This window comes from Pseudorasbora parva, chromosome 18 (genome assembly GCF_024679245.1).
Source record: "Pseudorasbora parva isolate DD20220531a chromosome 18, ASM2467924v1, whole genome shotgun sequence".
Classification (NCBI taxonomy): domain Eukaryota; kingdom Metazoa; phylum Chordata; class Actinopteri; order Cypriniformes; family Gobionidae; genus Pseudorasbora; species Pseudorasbora parva.
In genome coordinates, this window is record NC_090189.1 from 31397292 (window position 1) to 31418556 (window position 21265).

A 21265-nucleotide genomic window follows, 5' to 3' on the forward strand; every position below is an offset into this window, starting at 1 on the left:
GCCTGGACATGCGCTGGTTTAAGCAGGGGAACCTTCCGTGCCATGCATGATTTCAAACCGTGACGTCTTAGTGTATTACCAACAGTAACCTTGGAAACGGTGCTCCTAGCTCTTTTCAGGTTATTGACCAGCTCCTCCCGTGTAGTTCTGGGCTGATTTCTCACCTTTCTTAGGATCATTGAGATCCCACGACATGAGGTGAGATCTTGCATGGAGCCCCAGTCCGAGGGAGATTGAAAGTCATGTTTAGCTTCTTCCATTTTCTAATGATTGCTCCAACAGTGGATCTTTTTTCAGCTGTCCAGACCCCTCCATGATTTCCAAGTGGGAGAACTTGCACTTTTTTTTTAAGGCTCAAAGTGCGGGCTGGCGTGATCCACGCATTGGTTCTGTCAATTGAAATATTTGACTCTCGTTTCATGTTTAGGGACTTCATGGCTAAAAGATTAGACCACTTTAAATTGAAAATTTCCTGATAATTTACTTGCCCCCATGTCATGTCATCCAAGATGTTCATGCCTGTCTTTTTTAAGTCTTTTTTTTGGAAAACATTCCAGGATTTTTCTCCATGGAAATTTTTTCTCCATGCGGCTCCAATTTTTCTAAATTTTTCTCCATTATTTCCGCACATGGTCTTCAATTGCAATCAACGGGTTGCGTTAAACCAATCATGAATCAATTAAGTTAAACAAATATAATTTGTTCACATAACTTCAACATCATTGAATAAAGTAATTTTTAAATAACCCAACTGAGTAGTCTCAAAATGTATGGCTCCCTAACAATAGTGGTGTGCGCAGGGGGACTTGAGACTCTGTCTCTTTAATCTAATCACAAGTTTATTTTGTTTTTGTATATTTTTGTGGTCACTTGACTGATTTATAAGACTGTACTAACTAGCTTTCATTCTAGTCAGCAATAGCACATAGTGAACATATCAAGTGCTTTGAAATGCTCTTTAAAGGTGGGATAAGTGTTATTTCAAAAACGTTTTAGAAAAAGGACACGGGCAGAGTGGAATAACAAGCTTGTAGCCAATCAGCAGGTAAGGGGCGTGTCTACTACTATTGATGGTGAGAAGAGCGCTCGCTCTCGCTCTGTGCACGTCATTATTCAAAACACACGAGTCACACATGACGGACATTAGCCGAGAACTAGCCTAATATATGCTGCTTGACTATGTTGTGTGTCATGTTCACTTCATTTGCGATCGTATTGTGGCTCACTTCAGCGATGATAAAGACCCGTTAATTTCCACACCGTATGGAGCATCTAAATCTCCTCACTGTGTGCTTCAAGCAGCTCACACAATGTCTCCAACAAGTAAGATACAATACTCCAAATTTATGTTTGTTTACTCTTTTCATGATCTATATAACCCTTATCCATGCAGTCATAATTGTAATATGTCGTTAGCTGGACTGTCGTGCTTGTGTTCTATAGTTGTTCATGAGAACAGTTTGATCGCTATCTCTAATCTTGTCATAATTGTAATATGTCATTAGTTGAACTGTCGGCTCGTGATATAGAGTTGTTCATGAGAACAGTTTGTGATTTTGTGATCGCTATCACTCTAATCTTGTCATAATTGTAATATGTCGTTAGTTGGACTGTGTGCTTGTGTACTATCGAGTTGTTCATGAGCGGTTTGTGTGTTTTTGTGATTGCTGTAACTCTAATCTTGTCATAATTGTAATATGTCGTTAGTTGGACTGTCGCTCGTGGTATAGTTGTTCATGAGAACAGTTTTGTGATCGCTATGACTCTAATCTTGTCATAATTGTAATATGTCGTTAGCTGGACTGTTTGCTTGTGTACTATCGAGTTGTTCATGAGCGGTTTGTGTGTTTTTGTGATTGCTGTAACTCTAATCTTGTCATAATTGTAATATGTTCGTTAGATGGACTGTCTTGCTCGTGTACTATCGAGTTGCTCACAAGAATGGTTTGTGTTTTTGTGATAGAAGGGATGACTTTTTCATTGAATATTCGACCTGGATTAGATACACAGATATTCTGCCATAGCCGTTGATGCTTCTGGGTTTATATGTGTGGGGCGGCGCTATCAAAATAGGGGCGAGGCCCTTTTGGGGGTAGGGGCGTGTTTGTTTTGGTGATTTGAAATATCAACAACGGTTACCAGATAGTAAATCCAGTGAATATTAGTTTCTGAACTCTTAATTCCGATTTCGTTTTAACTCCTACAGTGGCCGATTTAGTCCAAGATTAACATGGCTTCCAGTTCGACCACGTCCATGAGTGCCTTCAAGTGTTAAAACGCGAAAGACGAAGCTTGAATTTACGAGTATGTAACGTTACCTCTTTGGCTAATGTACTGTCAAGATGGAGGGGCAACATGGCGACCAGCATTCGAACCCCTCACCCGTATGGATTTTGAATGGCATATTATAAGGCCTAGTCCACACGTACACGGGTATTTTTATTACCGGAGTTTTTCCTCCTCCGTTTTAAAAAACAATCGCGTCCACACAAGCACGGTTTAAAAAAAAAAATCTGTCCACATGAGAACGCAAATCTACGCTATGATTGGCTGCCTGATTTCCACATGGGTCCCATTCACTGCACCGATGCACATTGCACTGACTGAGGGATGCCATTGGCTCCGATGGGCTCAAGTGAAACCCTTCTACAAGTTCCTTTACTTTGGACCCAGTGACAGGTAACTGTACAGGTGCAGGGCCGAAGTGGACTGTATAGCTTCACACACTTGCTTTACTATTTTGTATTATTGCATTCTGGCGCCTTTGTTCTGCAATACAATGAAATAACTGAACATCTGTAGGATATACATGTGATAAGCGCTGTTAGTGGAGTCCACCGCATAGAATCGACTCACGTAAAACAAAAGGAGATGTGGAAAATCTGACGTCAAACAAAGGAGAGAACGGCGCGCACTTCAATTTAAAAAAGCGAAATCTCCGGTTTCACCATCTACACGACAACGCTGTAACCGGAGTTTCTAAAAATCTTCACCCTGGCTGGAGTTTTCAAAAAAGTCCGGTTTTAGTAACCGGATACAGCGTTTGCGTGTGGACGAACAGCCAAACCGCGTCCACTCTAAAAAATAATTCAGTGGCTTAGTAAATATCACAGTAATAATTAACTTTATTAACTTAATAAAATCTCTCAATATCATTTACTTGATGGTTTTAGTTAAACATACCAAAATAATTGACTAAAATTGATTAATTTTGTCTAAAATGTATAGTTATATTTAAGTTTTTTTCACTAAAATAATTTAGTATTCAAATAACCAATTATTTAATTTAAATATACTTAATACATTTGTGAAATTTATTTCAAAATATTTGAGAATGGAAAATTAAACCGATATGTTTTAAGAACCACAAATATTACTTAATTAAAATCAAGATTATTAATATTTAACACACACTGAAGAAATTGACTAAGTTTACTCGATTCTCCTCAGTCACCAGAGCAGTTTCTTCTTCTCAGCGTCGCAGAATTGGGACATTTCCTCTGTGAAATTCAGGTTTGTATGTTTTGTTTTATCTATATAATCATTACTGTGCTAAAAGGCATTTTGTTTAATTCAAAACAACATCTAGGGACGCAGTGTGAGTCACCTTAAGTTAACGTGTGGCGTTGGTCTTTGAAATGCCTGCTGTGTTGCTCAAAACACACAACTTTATTCGTAAAGATAATGAATATAATGAATTTGGATGATAAAATCTTATTTAAACTGGGCACTGTTTGTTTATTGTCAGGTTATGGAGTCTGGCGCCTCGCAGCATCTTTCAGCTACGATGAAACCGGTCTCAAGTTCAAAGTCCACCCGCGCAGACCGCTAACGTTAACTTAGTCCATCTCAGGCTCGAGAAACAGCGCTGATACGGTGGAACTGGGATAACAGACCGGTTGATTACACTTTAATTACTTTTAAATGTTTCATTTTTACTTCTAAAATGCCTGTTACATGAGTTTAAATGTTGTAAAATAACTGTTATTCTTTACATGTCAAAACAATATATGCTGTAATGTTATTGCTGTACTCGACAATAAAGGCCATGTCATGTATAAGTGTGTTTGTGTGGACTGTGGAGTATTTTACAAAGGTTTAGAGGAAATTAAAGTTATACAATACAAGTTAGTAATACTCATAAGTAAAAACAGTTCATATTAGTCATAAATATTGGTTTTTAAATGCTTTTTACCCATTTTTTTCTACTCAATTGAATTTGTTAATGTAACAAATGCAGTTACTCAGATCTACTTAATTTTTTTACTTACATTTACTCAGTTCATATGGTGTCTATAATTGATTTCACTGCTTTAAAATGTACTCAATTTTTTTAGTGTAAAAATGTTTCACCAAAAAAATTGAGTAAATCATAGTATTAGTTTTTAGGGTGTAGAAAAAGCTGCGGTTTTGAAAATACCCGTGTTCGTGTGGACAGGGCCTAAACTTGCGAGAATACTTTACTACTTGAAAACAGTAAATATACATTAATGAGCACATATATTTTTGAAAGATCTAAGAGTTTTTAGCCAAGAATAAACTAAAAAAGTTACACAGTGTAGCTTTAATGACGGGCTGTCTCGGTCCGCAGCCTAGCCAATCGCTCTGCTCTTCTCCACTATGGTAACCCAGTAACATTTAAATGTTTCTAATTATTCCAACTTAATTAAACAAACACTACAATGTCTCCCTTTATCTAATTTTGCCCAAAAAATATAAAATAACACTTAAGTTCAACAATTTTACTCTTCTTGTCAAGTCCCAAGCAAAGCATGCTGGGAACTACTGTCAAGGATCAGGAAGTGGAGGACCCAGATGCAGAGTGAACAAAAGGACAGTTTATTAAAAAGACAGATCAACAAGACACAAGAGGGTAGTGGATGAGTGACAGTCCAAACACCAGGGCAGGGGACAGACACCACGACGACAGGCAGGGGAGGATGACCACTGAGACCAGTCCAGGCAGCCAATGAACTTGACGGCAGCTCGTGAGGCAACACCAGGCAGGGCGATGGTGAACCAATCCAGGCAGGAACCAAGGGCTTGAGGGTCTCACAGAATCAGCTCCCTTCTTGGCTGAGAGGCAGTGGCGACAGCGGCCAGGGAAAAACTTAGGACAGAAAACACAGGACACACACACAAGACACTAGACAAGACAACAAGAAACAACAGACAAACTAAGAACTATGACTAAATTAAACAAAAACTAAAATAATAACTGGAGCTAGAAAACAAGGAAAAATAAAACAAAACTAATCTCTATAAAAAGACTTAACTGAGAAATAAAAGTGGAAAACAGGAAAAATAAAAATGTAAGCTATCGAAACCAAGAAAACTAAACAATAAGGCTAAAGAGAAATGCCAAAATAAAACCTGGAGAAAATGAGCAAAATAAAGACAGAAACTACACTAGACTCAAAAACTCAGGAACAAAGAAAAAACTGAAAATAAATGCAAAGCTAGAAAAACAGGAGACACTAAAACTAGAAAAGACTAGACTAAGCTAGACAAGGAGCTAGAGACATGAACGCACAAGCAAACGCTCACAAACATACACAACGAACCAGCAAAGACATGAGGGAAGGTAGCACAATATAAAGGGACCAGAGCACATGAGGAACAGGTGAGCACAATTAGTGAAACGAGGACTAGACCAGACTAAACAAGGGGGCGTGGTAACAGCAAACAAGGAGGTAGGACAAGAGGAACACATGACAAACACAGAGAGAGACAGATCCAAGTACTAAGACACAAAACAAACATAGAAACATTAAACAAAGACAAAACAGACAGAGCTGCCAGGGCAGAACCCTGACAGTACCCTCCCCCCAATGGACGCCCCCTGGCGTCCAAACTAGGCAAGGGAAACAAAGGCGGTAACACTTGGGAGGGTGGGCGGGGAACAAAACTAGGAGTACCAGGGCAGACAGGAAACATGGGAGGCAGAACTGGGGAGGAAATTAATCTAGGGGAGTGGTTAGGGGCTGACCAGGGGGGTGCCGACCTAGGGAACCCACAAGGACCAGGAAACAGGGAGGGTGGGATGGGAGGGGTATTAGGCACACGACCAACAAAGGCATGGGGCCTCTTCAATGGTGGGGACCTCTGACTGGACATGACTTCAGGGACAGATACTGGACTTGACTCTGGAGCGCCCTCCTGGGCTTGACTGGCGGGCTCAGGAACTGACTCGGGAGCGCCCTTCCCGGGCTTGACTGGTGGGCTCTGGACGGCCTCCTCTGAAGCGGGCTCTTGGGACGGCCAGCCTTGAAGTGTGCCCTGGGACAGAAGGTGAAGCCCTCACTGGGCTAGGAACTGGGGCTGGAGCCGACACGGGACTGCGCTCTGGGGCTGGAGCCGACACGGGACTGCGCTCTGGGGCTGGAGCCGACACGGGACTGCGCTCTGGGGCTGGAGCCGACACGGGACTGCGCTCTGGGGCTGGAGCCGACACGGGACTGCGCTCTGGGGCTGGAGCCGACACGGGACTGCGCTCTGGGGCTGGAGCCGACACGGGACTGCGCTCTGGGGCTGGAGCCGACACGGGACTGCGCTCTGGGGCTGGAGCCGACACGGGACTGCGCTCTGGGGCTGGAGCCGACACGGGACTGCGCTCTGGGGCTGGAGCCGACACGGGACTGCGCTCTGGGGCTGGAGCCGACACGGGACTGCGCTCTGGGGCTGGAGCCGACACGGGACTGCGCTCTGGGGCTGGAGCCGACACGGGACTGCGCTCTGGGGCTGGAGCCGACACGGGACTGCGCTCTGGGGCTGGAGCCGACACGGGACTGCGCTCTGGGGCTGGAGCCGACACGGGACTGCGCTCTGGGGCTGGAGCCGACACGGGACTGCGCTCTGGGGCTGGAGCCGACACGGGACTGCGCTCTGGGGCTGGAGCCGACACGGGACTGCGCTCTGGGGCTGGAGCCGACACGGGACTGCGCTCTGGGGCTGGAGCCGACACGGGACTGCGCTCTGGGGCTGGAGCCGACACGGGACTGCGCTCTGGGGCTGGAGCCGACACGGGACTGCGCTCTGGGGCTGGAGCCGACACGGGACTGCGCTCTGGGGCTGGAGCCGACACGGGACTGCGCTCTGGGGCTGGAGCCGACACGGGACTGCGCTCTGGGGCTGGAGCCGACACGGGACTGCGCTCTGGGGCTGGAGCCGACACGGGACTGCGCTCTGGGGCTGGAGCCGACACGGGACTGCGCTCTGGGGCTGGAGCCGACACGGGACTGCGCTCTGGGGCTGGAGCCGACACGGGACTGCGCTCTGGGGCTGGAGCCGACACGGGACTGCGCTCTGGGGCTGGAGCCGACACGGGACTGCGCTCTGGGGCTGGAGCCGACACGGGACTGCGCTCTGGGGCTGGAGCCGACACGGGACTGCGCTCTGGGGCTGGAGCCGACACGGGACTGCGCTCTGGGGCTGGAGCCGACACGGGACTGCGCTCTGGGGCTGGAGCCGACACGGGACTGCGCTCTGGGGCTGGAGCCGACACGGGACTGCGCTCTGGGGCTGGAGCCGACACGGGACTGCGCTCTGGGGCTGGAGCCGACACGGGACTGCGCTCTGGGGCTGGAGCCGACACGGGACTGCGCTCTGGGGCTGGAGCCGACACGGGACTGCGCTCTGGGGCTGGAGCCGACACGGGACTGCGCTCTGGGGCTGGAGCCGACACGGGACTGCGCTCTGGGGCTGGAGCCGACACGGGACTGCGCTCTGGGGCTGGAGCCGACACGGGACTGCGCTCTGGGGCTGGAGCCGACACGGGACTGCGCTCTGGGGCTGGAGCCGACACGGGACTGCGCTCTGGGGCTGGAGCCGACACGGGACTGCGCTCTGGGGCTGGAGCCGACACGGGACTGCGCTCTGGGGCTGGAGCCGACACGGGACTGCGCTCTGGGGCTGGAGCCGACACGGGACTGCGCTCTGGGGCTGGAGCCGACACGGGACTGCGCTCTGGGGCTGGAGCCGACACGGGACTGCGCTCTGGGGCTGGAGCCGACACGGGACTGCGCTCTGGGGCTGGAGCCGACACGGGACTGCGCTCTGGGGCTGGAGCCGACACGGGACTGCGCTCTGGGGCTGGAGCCGACACGGGACTGCGCTCTGGGGCTGGAGCCGACACGGGACTGCGCTCTGGGGCTGGAGCCGACACGGGACTGCGCTCTGGGGCTGGAGCCGACACGGGACTGCGCTCTGGGGCTGGAGCCGACACGGGACTGCGCTCTGGGGCTGGAGCCGACACGGGACTGCGCTCTGGGGCTGGAGCCGACACGGGACTGCGCTCTGGGGCTGGAGCCGACACGGGACTGCGCTCTGGGGCTGGAGCCGACACGGGACTGCGCTCTGGGGCTGGAGCCGACACGGGACTGCGCTCTGGGGCTGGAGCCGACACGGGACTGCGCTCTGGGGCTGGAGCCGACACGGGACTGCGCTCTGGGGCTGGAGCCGACACGGGACTGCGCTCTGGGGCTGGAGCCGACACGGGACTGCGCTCTGGGGCTGGAGCCGACACGGGACTGCGCTCTGGGGCTGGAGCCGACACGGGACTGCGCTCTGGGGCTGGAGCCGACACGGGACTGCGCTCTGGGGCTGGAGCCGACACGGGACTGCGCTCAGGGGCTGGAGCCGACACGGGACTGCGCTCAGGGGCTGGAGCCGACACTGGACTGCGCTCAGGGGCTGGAGCCGACACTGGACTGCGCTCAGGGGCTGGAGCCGACACTGGACTGCGCTCAGGGGCTGGAGCCGACACTGGACTGCGCTCAGGGGCTGGAGCCGCTTGATTCCGGCCCTCCTGGACCAACAGATGAGGAGCATCTAGAATGGCAGCTGACTTGCAGGCATGGGCTCTCCTCTTCTTCCGCTTTCGAGGGCATGACAATTTGTAGTCGACTGACTCTGGCCTGACAGGTGCGGGCTCGACGGTCTCTGGCCTGACAGGTGCGGGCTCGACGGTCTCTGGACTGGCCGCTGCGGGCTCGACGGTCTCTGGACTGGCCGCTGCGGGCTCGACGGTCTCTGGACTGGCCGCTGCGGGCTCGACGGTCTCTGGACTGGCCGCTGCGGGCTCGACGGTCTCTGGACTGGCCGCTGCGGGCTCGACGGTCTCTGGACTGGCCGCTGCGGGCTCGACGGTCTCTGGACTGGCCGCTGCGGGCTCGACGGTCTCTGGACTGGCCGCTGCGGGCTCGACGGTCTCTGGACTGGCCGCTGCGGGCTCGACGGTCTCTGGACTGGCCGCTGCGGGCTCGACGGTCTCTGGACTGGCCGCTGCGGGCTCGACGGTCTCTGGACTGGCCGCTGCGGGCTCGACGGTCTCTGGACTGGCCGCTGCGGGCTCGACGGTCTCTGGACTGGCCGCTGCGGGCTCGACGGTCTCTGGACTGGCCGCTGCGGGCTCGACGGTCTCTGGACTGGCCGCTGCGGGCTCGACGGTCTCTGGACTGGCCGCTGCGGGCTCGACGGTCTCTGGACTGGCCGCTGCGGGCTCGACGGTCTCTGGACTGGCCGCTGCGGGCTCTGGACTGACCGGTGCGGGCTCGACTGGCTCTGGACTGACAGGTGTGGGCTCTGGACTGACAGGTGTGGGCTCGACTGGCTCGGGTGGTGTCAGGATCTGCCAATCCCTGCGGTGATGCAAGTAATTGGAGAAGTTCCAGAAATCCAGGATCCTAAGTTGTTCCATCTCCCACTGTGGTAGGGGGTCATCCAGACAGATGTTGAAGGCATCCTTGAGGGCTGCATCATCATACTCAAGGCCCTTAGCCATTGTCCAGAAGAACTGGGCGAAGGACCGCACTTCCCGGCCCTGTTGGCGAAGGGATGCCACACCCTGCTGGAGTGCCAACCTCTCTTGAGCAGTCACAGGAGGAACGATACGGAAGCTCATTCTGCTGGGTCTGATCTTGGCTGGTTCGTTCTGTCAAGGATCAGGAAGTGGAGGACCCAGATGCAGAGTGAACAAAAGGACAGTTTATTAAAAAGACAGATCAACAAGACACAAGAGGGTAGTGGATGAGTGACAGTCCAAACACCAGGGCAGGGGACAGACACCACGACGACAGGCAGGGGAGGATGACCACTGAGACCAGTCCAGGCAGCCAATGAACTTGACGGCAGCTCGTGAGGCAACACCAGGCAGGGCGATGGTGAACCAATCCAGGCAGGAACCAAGGGCTTGAGGGTCTCACAGAATCAGCTCCCTTCTTGGCTGAGAGGCAGTGGCGACAGCGGCCAGGGAAAAACTTAGGACAGAAAACACAGGACACACACACAAGACACTAGACAAGACAACAAGAAACAACAGACAAACTAAGAACTATGACTAAATTAAACAAAAACTAAAATAATAACTGGAGCTAGAAAACAAGGAAAAATAAAACAAAACTAATCTCTATAAAAAGACTTAACTGAGAAATAAAAGTGGAAAACAGGAAAAATAAAAATGTAAGCTATCGAAACCAAGAAAACTAAACAATAAGGCTAAAGAGAAATGCCAAAATAAAACCTGGAGAAAATGAGCAAAATAAAGACAGAAACTACACTAGACTCAAAAACTCAGGAACAAAGAAAAAACTGAAAATAAATGCAAAGCTAGAAAAACAGGAGACACTAAAACTAGAAAAGACTAGACTAAGCTAGACAAGGAGCTAGAGACATGAACGCACAAGCAAACGCTCACAAACATACACAACGAACCAGCAAAGACATGAGGGAAGGTAGCACAATATAAAGGGACCAGAGCACATGAGGAACAGGTGAGCACAATTAGTGAAACGAGGACTAGACCAGACTAAACAAGGGGGCGTGGTAACAGCAAACAAGGAGGTAGGACAAGAGGAACACATGACAAACACAGAGAGAGACAGATCCAAGTACTAAGACACAAAACAAACATAGAAACATTAAACAAAGACAAAACAGACAGAGCTGCCAGGGCAGAACCCTGACAACTACAGTTTCAGCAAAAATCATGTTCGAGTATCGAACCATTCGAATCATGGTTCACATTCACCCCAGATAATGTAATCTAGTTGATTGCACATTTTAGAGAATTACATTAATCGAAAGCAAAGAAATCAAGTTTAGAAGAGAAAAACTATTTTGTTGCGTAGATAAATAATATGATTAAATAAATTGGACAATGTGTGTTTTCCTATTTTTTCAGTATATGTAAATAAATAATAACTGTAGAAATTACATTGAGGGGAAAAACAGAGGGTATACAGTTCCAAGATGGTCAAAGCATGGTCGTACGCTACATTATTTCGCAACTGTTATTTTAATATATTTTCTGTTTACAAAGGACAAAAGTGTCACAAAGAAAAAACTAATTTAATTGGTTTAATTAAATAATAAAATGAACACAGATACGATGACTGCTGTCTCAGAATGGAACATCATCCCCCAAAAATGTATGACAGAAGGCTGCCCGCCCTCTCTCTGTCTGACACATTCACACTTTTGCATTAATAAAAAGACATGTTATTTACTTGTTCAGATGACATTTTGAGGGGGAAAATTCTTATTTTGGTCATAGTTCCAAGACGTAGAATCTGTGATTCCGCAGTACAGCATCCACACCGGTACGGTGAATAAATGAAAGCCACACATACTCCTCAAAATAGGGCTGTGCAATATATCGAAATTATCGAAAAATCGCAAATGTACATATCGCAATATGCATATCGCAATGGGTTGCAATATCTGAATGATTTTCACAGGCTACTTCAACATTGTGAAAAGTGTATGTTTTAGGTAACACATTGGGCAGAGAATAGACTGGGCACATTACTGTTACTTATGTGACTTGCTTGACGTTAAAAAGAGTTACTAAACTCGAATTCTAAATTCTAGTAATTATTAAGTTTAGTTATTAAACACAATATTTTGCGAAAAACAATAATTTGCAGTCTCGTTTGACACACACACTAAAACATGAACAATTTGTGACACAAATTTGCTAAAACACTGCTGGTCACTTTCAGAGAAGTTGTAGCGATGCTTTCTTTTCATGTGAAACACAAATGGTTTCAATCTCAGTTTTTAAATATTGTTTTTAATATAATTGAAATAGATTTTACATACTAATTGCAATATTGTATCGCATATCGCATTATTTAACATGATATCGCACATCCCTACCTCAAAACATTAGATTCTTCTGCGCTGAATGAAGAGCTAATACCGCATGAAGATGATAATGAAGATGATAATACCGCAAATAACTGCAATTGCAGGTTTCAAACAGAGATGGCAACACAGGCAAAACTAACAGGCCACAGCTTTAAGTTCTGCTGTTGTTCATAAATAACAGTAGTGATGTTGTACAATAAGGACGTTGTCATGTTGCCGGAAATAGAGTCATCAGTGTCTTATTGTCCTTATCAGTGCCCGAATTTGTGACCTCAGAAGCTACGGAGCTGATTGAGACAAAATCAGACAAAATCTGTCCAGTTTGATCAACAGTTCTTTAATTCTCTAGGCTGATTAATAAATAAATAAATAAGCTAAATTAAATGATAGGCTCAACCCAGAATCCCCCATCATCATTCAGAGGATTTGTATTTTCTTTGATATACATGCTGCATCACCTATCAGATAAAAAACTACGTTACTCTTAATCAGCCCCTGATCTAAATAGTTCAAATTATTATTACTGTACAACACAGAGAAAGTGGGACAAGAGGCAAGAGACAAGTGTTTGGGACGTGTGTATGACTCCAGTCCTAAGTCTGATTGGTGTCTTGGGGGGCTCCATAAAAGGAGAGAGTAGAGTCAACAGGCTCCTAAGAAGAAAAGAAACGCCACAGTGTCAATGCAGAAGAGCTGAACAACACCATCATCGTGAAAGACAGAGGATGAGCATAAAGAAATGACAGTTTTGGAGGTATTGCTGTAGATCACTGGGAAGTTACTGTTTCAATAAAGAGACAGGTGAGTTTGCTGGGCCAAACCTCTAACCTCAGTGTTTCATTGTTGGACTTTGGAACTACAATAAGTTTTAGATGCATCGGTTATTGTAATATAATGTGAATGTCTTATTTTATTTCTCTTTCCCAGATTGTCTGTATTTCTTAGGCTGGATCAGGCTGGTACGTGAGATATTCTGTCCTCGGCTAAACTTAGTCTCAACAATTGTCTCTGTCATGGTGGTGTACAATTACAACACAGTTGGTGTGAGAAGTACTATATATAGATTCATGTAGTGACCACAGTGCATGCTGACAAGAAGGTTAATAAACAAAAACAAACTTAAAAAGAATTGCAATTGCAAAAGCAAGATTATACGATATTTACTGAAACCCCAATGCGTACGAAAACGATTATTAAATGAAATATTTGTCTTATATTGTACATCTAAATTAGTATTCGTTTGTGCTTTTGAAGTTTGTTTTCCTCTCAGATCCATGAGCCCCTTTTTTTCATGTTGCCATGGGCAACTACAAAGCCGCACTTACTGGTAAGACATCTTCATTCATCTACCAAATAAGAGTCCTTAACTACATTTCAAACTTTTAAAATAAGATTATCTTTCATGTATTTTTTGACCAAATTGTGCTTGGTTTATTTTTTTGCATTTATTTTATTTCTCTTAAAATCATATTGTATATGTTATTGCATTTTATTATTAATTATAGAATAAGATATTTAATATATTTATTCCCTTGGTACTTCATTTTCCCTCTGAACTATATGTTCGTTATTTCCCACATTTTGTATCTCGTCATCGCAGATGTTGAAGATTTCAAGTCCATTGTGTCAACTCTAGAGAACCAGCGACAGCGTATTCTGACCGAGCGCAACAGACTGGAGAACACACTCTCAGTTAATCATGTCAGTAAGTGAATTATTAGATATTAAATTATTGCTTGAACAAGCCATGGCATTTGAGCTGTCATACATTTTAAATTATAGGGAAAATAATCTGTATTAAGTGAACGTTACATAAAGGCGTGTATTTACCAATGAGTTCCGATTATTTCACACACTGTTACATCTGCTGGAAATGTGTAGACAGAATGTTTGTCATGTTTTGACAGACAGTGTCTGTGTCAGGATGTCCTTGAGTTATATTTAACTTTGCAGTGTACATCTCAGTACATTGCAATGACTAATAGTGTACAACAGTGGTTCCCGTAACACCTCTAATTTAAAGGCATTTAACGGGTTAGTTTGCCCAAAAATGAAATTTCTTTCATTAAGACCCCAATGTCGTTCCACACCCGTAAGGTCTCCGTTCATCCTCGGAACACAGTTTAAGATATTTTAGATTTAGTCCTAGGGCTTTCTGTCCTTTGAATGTAAGTGTATGCCCACTTGCTGTCCACGTCCAGAAGGGAATAAAAACATCATCAAAGTAGTCCATATGTGACATCAGTTAGTTAATTAGAATCTCTTGAAGCATCGAAAACACATTTTGGTCCAATAAAGGTCCAGCCCTTTATTAACCCCCCGGAGCCATGTGGAGCAGTTATATGATGGATAGATGCACTTTTATGGACTTCAAAAATGACCCAACAATTCACTCCCAATTATAAAGCTTGGAAGAGCCAGGACATTTTTTATATAACTCAGATTTTATTCGTCTGACACAATCAGGGGCTTCAACCCAGAGGTACACCACAGTTTGGGAACCACTTGTGTATAAATAAATGTAAATAAATTCCGTAATTCATTTAATGACAGTATTTCTGGAATAAAATTGTGTTGTTGTGTTTATAGGATGAAACCATATGAGATAAGATACATTTTAGAACATAAAACTGAAGTTTAGAGAATAAAAGCTCATCCTTTGCGAATATATTGAGTGTTATAGTGCTCCCTTTGCAGGATGTCGAGGAACAAGCAGGACAGGAAATGAATGAAGTTAAGCAGGAACCAGACTTGCTGGCCCTCAAGTTTCTTTATAGTTACACAGTTGAACCCAAAGACACCAAAGTAAGTTTATTACAAATAATCTGTCTGAATTCTGTTTTTTTTTTCTCAGGGGCTCCAAAGTTTTCTGTCAATCAAATGCATTAGAAGTAAATATCTACTTGAACGAGGCCTGAGATTTAAGTTAAAGAGTTAGGTCACAAAAAATGAAATTTATGCCATTAATGACTCACCCTAATGTCGTTCCACACCCGTAAGTGTGAATGCACACTATGCTGTCCATGTCCAGAAAGGGAATAAAAACATCATCAGAGTAGTCCATATGTGACATCAGTTAAGCCCCTTTCACACTGCACGTCGGACCCGCAATATTCCCGGAACATTGCCGGGTCGCCTTCTGTGTGAAAGCAACCACGTCCCGGAATTGATTACCGAATTCGACCCGGGTCGGGGTCCTAGTAATATTGCGGTATTCGACCCGGGACGAGCGCTGTGTGAACAAAAGCCGAAACTAATGCCGCAACGTGTACGTAGTTATCGTGCGACTCCTAGAGCTTGTTTTTTCAATAATACAACCCTGCAGTGCCAGAAGAGCTAGTCAGTGTTTTAAACGCAGAGAGTGTTCGTATACAAAAGAAACTAAAATTAAACAAGCAGAAATGTGTGCAAACTGGACACAAGTCGAGACCACGGAGCTCCTTACTATCCGCACTGAAGCTGAGATCGCTCGCCATTATACGTCACATCAGGATGTCACGTGTCAACTCGACCCGGGACTGTTAAGCGTTGTGTGTGAAAGCGCACATATTACAGTATTTCGCTGGCAGTGTGAATGGACCAAATCTAGCGACCCGGGAACAAATGCCGGGTCGCATTATCCGTGTATTTGCCGGAATCGCAGTGTGAAAGGGGCTTTAGTTAGTTAGAATCTCTTGAAGCATCGAAAATACATTTTGGTCCAAAAATAACAAAAACTACGACTTTATTCAGCATTGCCTTCTCTTCTGGGTTTGCTTTCAATCCTCAAATAAAGATTTTACCCATACTGTTCAAACGGTTATAAATCAAAGTATTGATTCATGATTCGGATCGCCATTGTCAAGTCATTTCAGCAATTTGTCAGTTTGACACGCGATCCGAATCATGAATCAATACGCCGATTCATAACCGTTCAAATCTTTATTTGAGGATGGAAAACAAACATGGAAGAGAAGACAATAGAACTATTTGCACGGGATTAGTATTATCTAAGGACCTCTGTGATTTAAAAGTTCCTCCCCCACATCTGTGCTTTGCGTGTCACAATCGCACGGGATACTTTAATTTACTGACTTCTCCCGGATATGATGTCAAGACTTGTAAATGTTTTTTTTCTTTATAGAACTAGCTGTATGAAATCATAAACAGGCATCATATCGTTTTGATTATTTTATAGTAATAAACAGAATTTCGTTCAGTTAGAGAACAGACGACATGAACTGAGCACAGACCAGCGGCAGGAGTCAGATTTCATTTATCACGAGTGAGAAGTTGACAATATACGGTGGAAGATTCCGTTTCAAAGCTAAATATAAAAGCATCCATTTAAGCGAGCTTGTCATTGTACTGTTCTATTGTTATGTTTTTCATTAAGAATATAATAGATGTTAATATTAAACACACCATTCAAGCAAAAATTGCTCCCAAATTGATACTCATTCTAAAGTGAAAGTATAATCCGTGCCGGCACACGGGAGTTCATAACGGTGTGGATTATTACGGAGCCAACATTCTTCATGAAAGATAAAGGTAGAAATGCGCACCGGGAAAAAAACAAACATGATATTACAAAATAATAAATACAAAATTGCAAAAATATTATGATCCGCCTAATCCTGGCAATTTGCGGGGGAATTTTTACTTTACAGACATGGCCGATTCGCACGGGATTAAGATCACAGACATTCTCTGCAATTATTACAAATCACCAGAGGTCCCTAGATAATACTAGTCCCATGCAAATAGGGCTAATGCTAAATAAAGTCATAGTTTTTGTTATTTTTGGACCAAAATATATTTTGATGCTTCAAGAGATTCTAATTAACTAACTGATGTCACATATGGACTACTTTGGTGATGCTTTTATTACCTTTCTGGACATGTATAGTGTGCATACACTTTCATTAAAGGAACAGAAAAGCTCTCGAACTAAATATAAAATATCTTAAACTGTGTTCTGAAGATGAACGGAGGTCTTACGGGTGTGGAACGACATTAGGGTGAACTATTCCTATCAATATCATTTTTGGGTGAACTAAACCTTTAATATTTCAATAATTTAGCAACACATTGGCATGTTCATGATTATCTGATGTTGGTTAATGGCCATATGACATGCAAGTAAACAAATAAAATACACGGGCCAGATTTACTAACAGCTTGCACCAATGGGTGTTTGGGGCCCCTGGCAGTGTGAGACCCCTAGAGCAGTGTTTCCCAACCACGATCCTGGAGGCACACCTACACTGCACATGTGCATCTAATAAAACACACCTGATTCAAATGATCATCTTATTAGTGGACTCAAAGACCTGAAATGGGTGTGGCAGATAAAGGAAACATACAAAATGTGCAGTGTTGGTGTGCCTCCAGGATCGTGGTTGGGAAACATTGCCTTAGAGGACAAACTGCTCCTGAAATTAAATGATTAGGATTGTCCCTTCAATTGTTTTTAGGAACCTGTCAGCAACTGTACCTCTGCCCCCACACCTGAGGTTTCGTCTTCTTCGTCTTCCGGCACAACAAGCACTCCACAGCTCCCTGCGTATCTCTCGGCATTATTAGCAGCTAAACCCCGGCCGGCCCTTCAAGGCCCCGCCACCTTAGAGCAGATGAGAGCAGAGCTCCGAGATCTTCGCGATGAACTGGATACGCTAAGGACTCAGCAGAAGTCAGTGCAATATGGATGCATGAAAACTAGGGGTGTAACGATTCGTTTAACAACGATTCGATTCGTATCATGATTTGAGGTTGTCGATACGATTTAAGTAAGATATTGGTTCATTTAGAATCATATGATCCAAAACGATTCAGTGACTTGAAATCGATTCATTAACTTTTTAGCCAAAAATTTAAATCAGTGTGACTGTTTTGTTTTAGTCGAATCAAATCGTTGTTAAAACGAATCGTTACACCCCTAATGTAAACTAAATAAAAACGTTGGGACACTTATCCTTATATTTCTGTAAATGTAACGGCATTGCGTTTCAGAAAAGAGATCAGACTGCTCATGAACGAACTGGATGAAGAAAAGAAGATGCGGTTGTCACTGCAAGTAAGCATGAAAATGAGTCAAGAGCCTCTAGATCAGGGGTTCTCAAACCTGGTCGTCGAGGGCCACTGTCCTGCAGAGTTTAGCTTCAACCCTGATCAAACTCACCTGCCTGTAGCTTTCTAGTAATCCTGAAGAGCTTGATTAGCTGGTTCAGAGGCCTGTTGCATGAAGCTAGCTGAACAAACACTGAGTTTCAGAGTAGGTTTAGAGTTAACAAATCCAGATAAATGCAACCTGATTTAGATCAAGTTCAACCGTTTCTCAAAGCTCGGTAAACATTCAGGTTTAATCCAGAGTTAGAGATTATCTCTGAAGAGCGTGCACCACCTGAAAGTGTGACACATGTGGCAAACAGCCAATCAAAGTGTCCGTTTGATTCACTTCTCTTCTGAAGATTGAGAGATCGTTTTTGATAATTATCATGAAACTAAATGCGTTTACAGGGCAGGAATAAACACCGCTGATGCAGCGAAAATTTGAAAAGGCAGCTTAAAGATTATCTGACTATCAATAGATGATGTGAATCAAAGAAATATGCCTAATAATTTTAGGTTCACAAAGAGCTCAAATGAATACACGTTGTTTAAAAGAATTATGAATGCATGTATTATATTTATATTACTATTTGGCTACTTGTCAGCCAATATAATATTTATATGAACATATTATAAATTTAAAGGGATTATAATTCATATAATATAAATATAATAAATAACTAGCACCAAAATATGCACATTATAAACTGCTAGGAGGTGTGGGTTTTTGGATCTTTACTTGCAGCTGGTTGGTCCAGTTTGGGTTTGTGATCTCTAAACCAGAATAAAACCTGCTCCAGAGCAGGTTAGCTATGTAGTGTAGTTTACCATGAAGAGCACTGCTAAAAACCAATCCACCTTCTTCAGCCCCAAAAAACTAAGTTTGCTCAAACTAATCTCAAACTTACCTGGGCAGCTTTGTGCAACAGGCCACTGGTGTGGGTTGGAGCTAAACTCTGCAGGACGGTGGCCCTCAAGGACCAGGATTGAGAACACCTGCTCTAAAAATTAACTAGGTGTTTCATTCATTACCTTTTATAAAGTACTTTGCTTTAAAGTGGACCTATTATACTTAGCTCCGCCCACAACATTTTTAAGTCGGGCGGTTCGGTCTGGCCTCGCTCCATAGAGGAGTAATTATCTCTGAACAGAAACTGTTCGACCAATGAAATCATCAGGGCGGGCTTTAGACGATGACGGACAGATGATGAACAGCAACATAATCATGCACGTCATCAAAGGGGCTTGGATTATATTTGTTCAAATCTTAAACGGAGAGCTTGTTTGTATATGCATTCACCATCACAATTTCTCTCAAAAATGATCATGTTGGGTAAGTACTCTGTGTATCTTTAAATTATGTTATTTTTTTACAACAACGGCAAAGATCGTGTATTCCAGCCTGATACCAGCTCGCGTGCAGACAGGGTTGCCAAGTTTTTACAACAAAATCCGCCAACTACTAGCCCTAAACAATAGCTTCTTGGGGGGGTTCTCCGGAAAAAAAATGGTGTTTGGGGGGTAAAATGTGTTTTATTTTGGCATGCTTGCATGCTAAAATTCGCACTCATGGGTCTATATATCACATAATAGTCGCTTCAACCCGGGGACATAGAAAACAGCCCGCGGAAAAAAAAACGCGGACTTGGCAACACCATGGGCAACACTGACAATGACAATGCGTTGCTTCGTTGCTCTGATTGGTTGTAGCTCTATCCAATTGAGGTCTTTCCTGGTTCGGTTGAAACACTCCCTATAATCACAGCCCAATGGAGCAGTTTCAGACTCATATTCTGACTAGAAATGAGTATGACCACGTCAGGCTACAATGTTGCTGTTTGAGCAATGAAAAAACACCTCTATTGTAGTCTTGAGTTTTCTTAGAGGAATGAACACGTCACAATATTTCTCATTTAAATAATTCCTGCCCAAGGCATATGCAAAATAAAGGGTGAGGCCTGGTTGAAACTCACGGTTATGTTAACTATAGGGTGACATTTCTCAAACGCACTTGAAGCGTTTGACAAATCACAACACACTGGTCCAGCCGGCCAAAGCACATTGTGCTAAACTGAGCATTATTGACAGACTCTGAAGAGAAGAGCTGGAATAATGTAAAATGTGTGAAAAATGTGTTTTTTTTTAACATTAAAGCATGAAAACCTATTCTAATGGTACCCAAAAACAAATAATAGGTCTTCTAACATGAAGGTTGGTGATAATTTGATTGACAGTATGTATCACTGACCCTCTCACTTGTGCTCTGTTTTAGATTGAAGTAGAACGCCTTAAGAAACACATGTCCAAGTGAGCCAACTCTGAGGTATCCATCAACACGAACACAGATACGCCACCGTGGGTCTCAATGAGCAAACTCAAGAATGGACATGAGAAACTGAGGAGGGACTCTTGAGAATTTGTATTGGGAAAACTTATTGTGTTAGTGCCTTACACTGTTGCTACATGGGTAATATAAAATAATGTTTTTGGTTTTAAACCTTGGAAGATGACTGGAAAAAGGCATCAATCTATATAGTTTCAATTAATACCTTTAATGCTGGGATGTCAGATTAATGTAAGATATTTCATTTCATTCTTTATAATCTTTATATCTAACAAAGTCGTCTCTTTTGTGCAGGGGATTCTAATGCTATGAATACCGTGTTCATAAGTTTAAAGTCATTTTTAAATATTTTTGAAAGAAGTTTCTTATGCTAAACAAGGCTGCATTTATCAAACATTCAGTAAATGCATTATATCATGAAATATTATTATAACGTTTAACTCTTCAATTTTGTAATATATTTTAAAATGTGTATTTATTCCTGTGATATAGTATGTGATGAATTTTCAGCATCATTACTCCAGTCTCCAATGATCCTTCAGCAATCATTATAATATGATGATTTTCTGCTCAAGAAACTTTATTATCAGTGCTGAAAAATATTTGTGTGGAAACATGATACTTTCAGGATTCTTTGATGACTACAAAGTAAAAAACAGGGCTTTTAGTAACAATGAAAATAAA

At 44.2% G+C, this 21265-nt stretch overlaps 1 protein-coding gene across 3 annotated transcripts; it reads left to right on the plus strand.

The window, feature by feature from the left end:
- Positions 1 to 1830: 1830 nt before the first annotated feature.
- On the plus strand, positions 1831 to 21179 carry si:dkey-71d15.2 (SH3 domain-containing kinase-binding protein 1). 3 transcript variants are annotated; one of them, XM_067423178.1, is made up of 9 exons: positions 1831 to 2304; positions 12684 to 12948; positions 13075 to 13106; positions 13402 to 13474; positions 13748 to 13848; positions 14845 to 14952; positions 17604 to 17818; positions 18139 to 18202; positions 20510 to 21179. In XM_067423178.1, the coding sequence occupies exons 4-9, from the start codon at positions 13447 to 13449 to the stop codon at positions 20546 to 20548; spliced, it is 555 nt and encodes a 184-aa protein (XP_067279279.1). In that variant the 5' UTR covers positions 1831 to 2304; positions 12684 to 12948; positions 13075 to 13106; positions 13402 to 13446; the 3' UTR covers positions 20549 to 21179. The 3 variants fall into 3 exon arrangements, with proteins under 3 accessions (XP_067279279.1, XP_067279278.1, XP_067279280.1); XM_067423177.1 differs by lacking the exon at positions 1831 to 2304 and having other exon boundaries at positions 12149 to 12948; XM_067423179.1 differs by lacking the exon at positions 1831 to 2304 and having other exon boundaries at positions 12149 to 13106.
- The last annotated feature ends 86 nt before the right edge of the window (positions 21180 to 21265 follow it).

Coding starts and splice junctions, on each gene's coding strand:
- si:dkey-71d15.2 (XM_067423178.1), top strand. CDS start 13,447: ATGGGCAACTACAAAGCCGCACTTACTG. Junction 13,849..14,844: donor ACACACTCTCAGTTAATCAT/GTCAGTAAGTGA, acceptor CTCCCTTTGCAG/GATGTCGAGGAACAAGCAGG. Junction 17,819..18,138: donor ACGCTAAGGACTCAGCAGAA/GTCAGTGCAATA, acceptor ATTGCGTTTCAG/AAAAGAGATCAGACTGCTCA.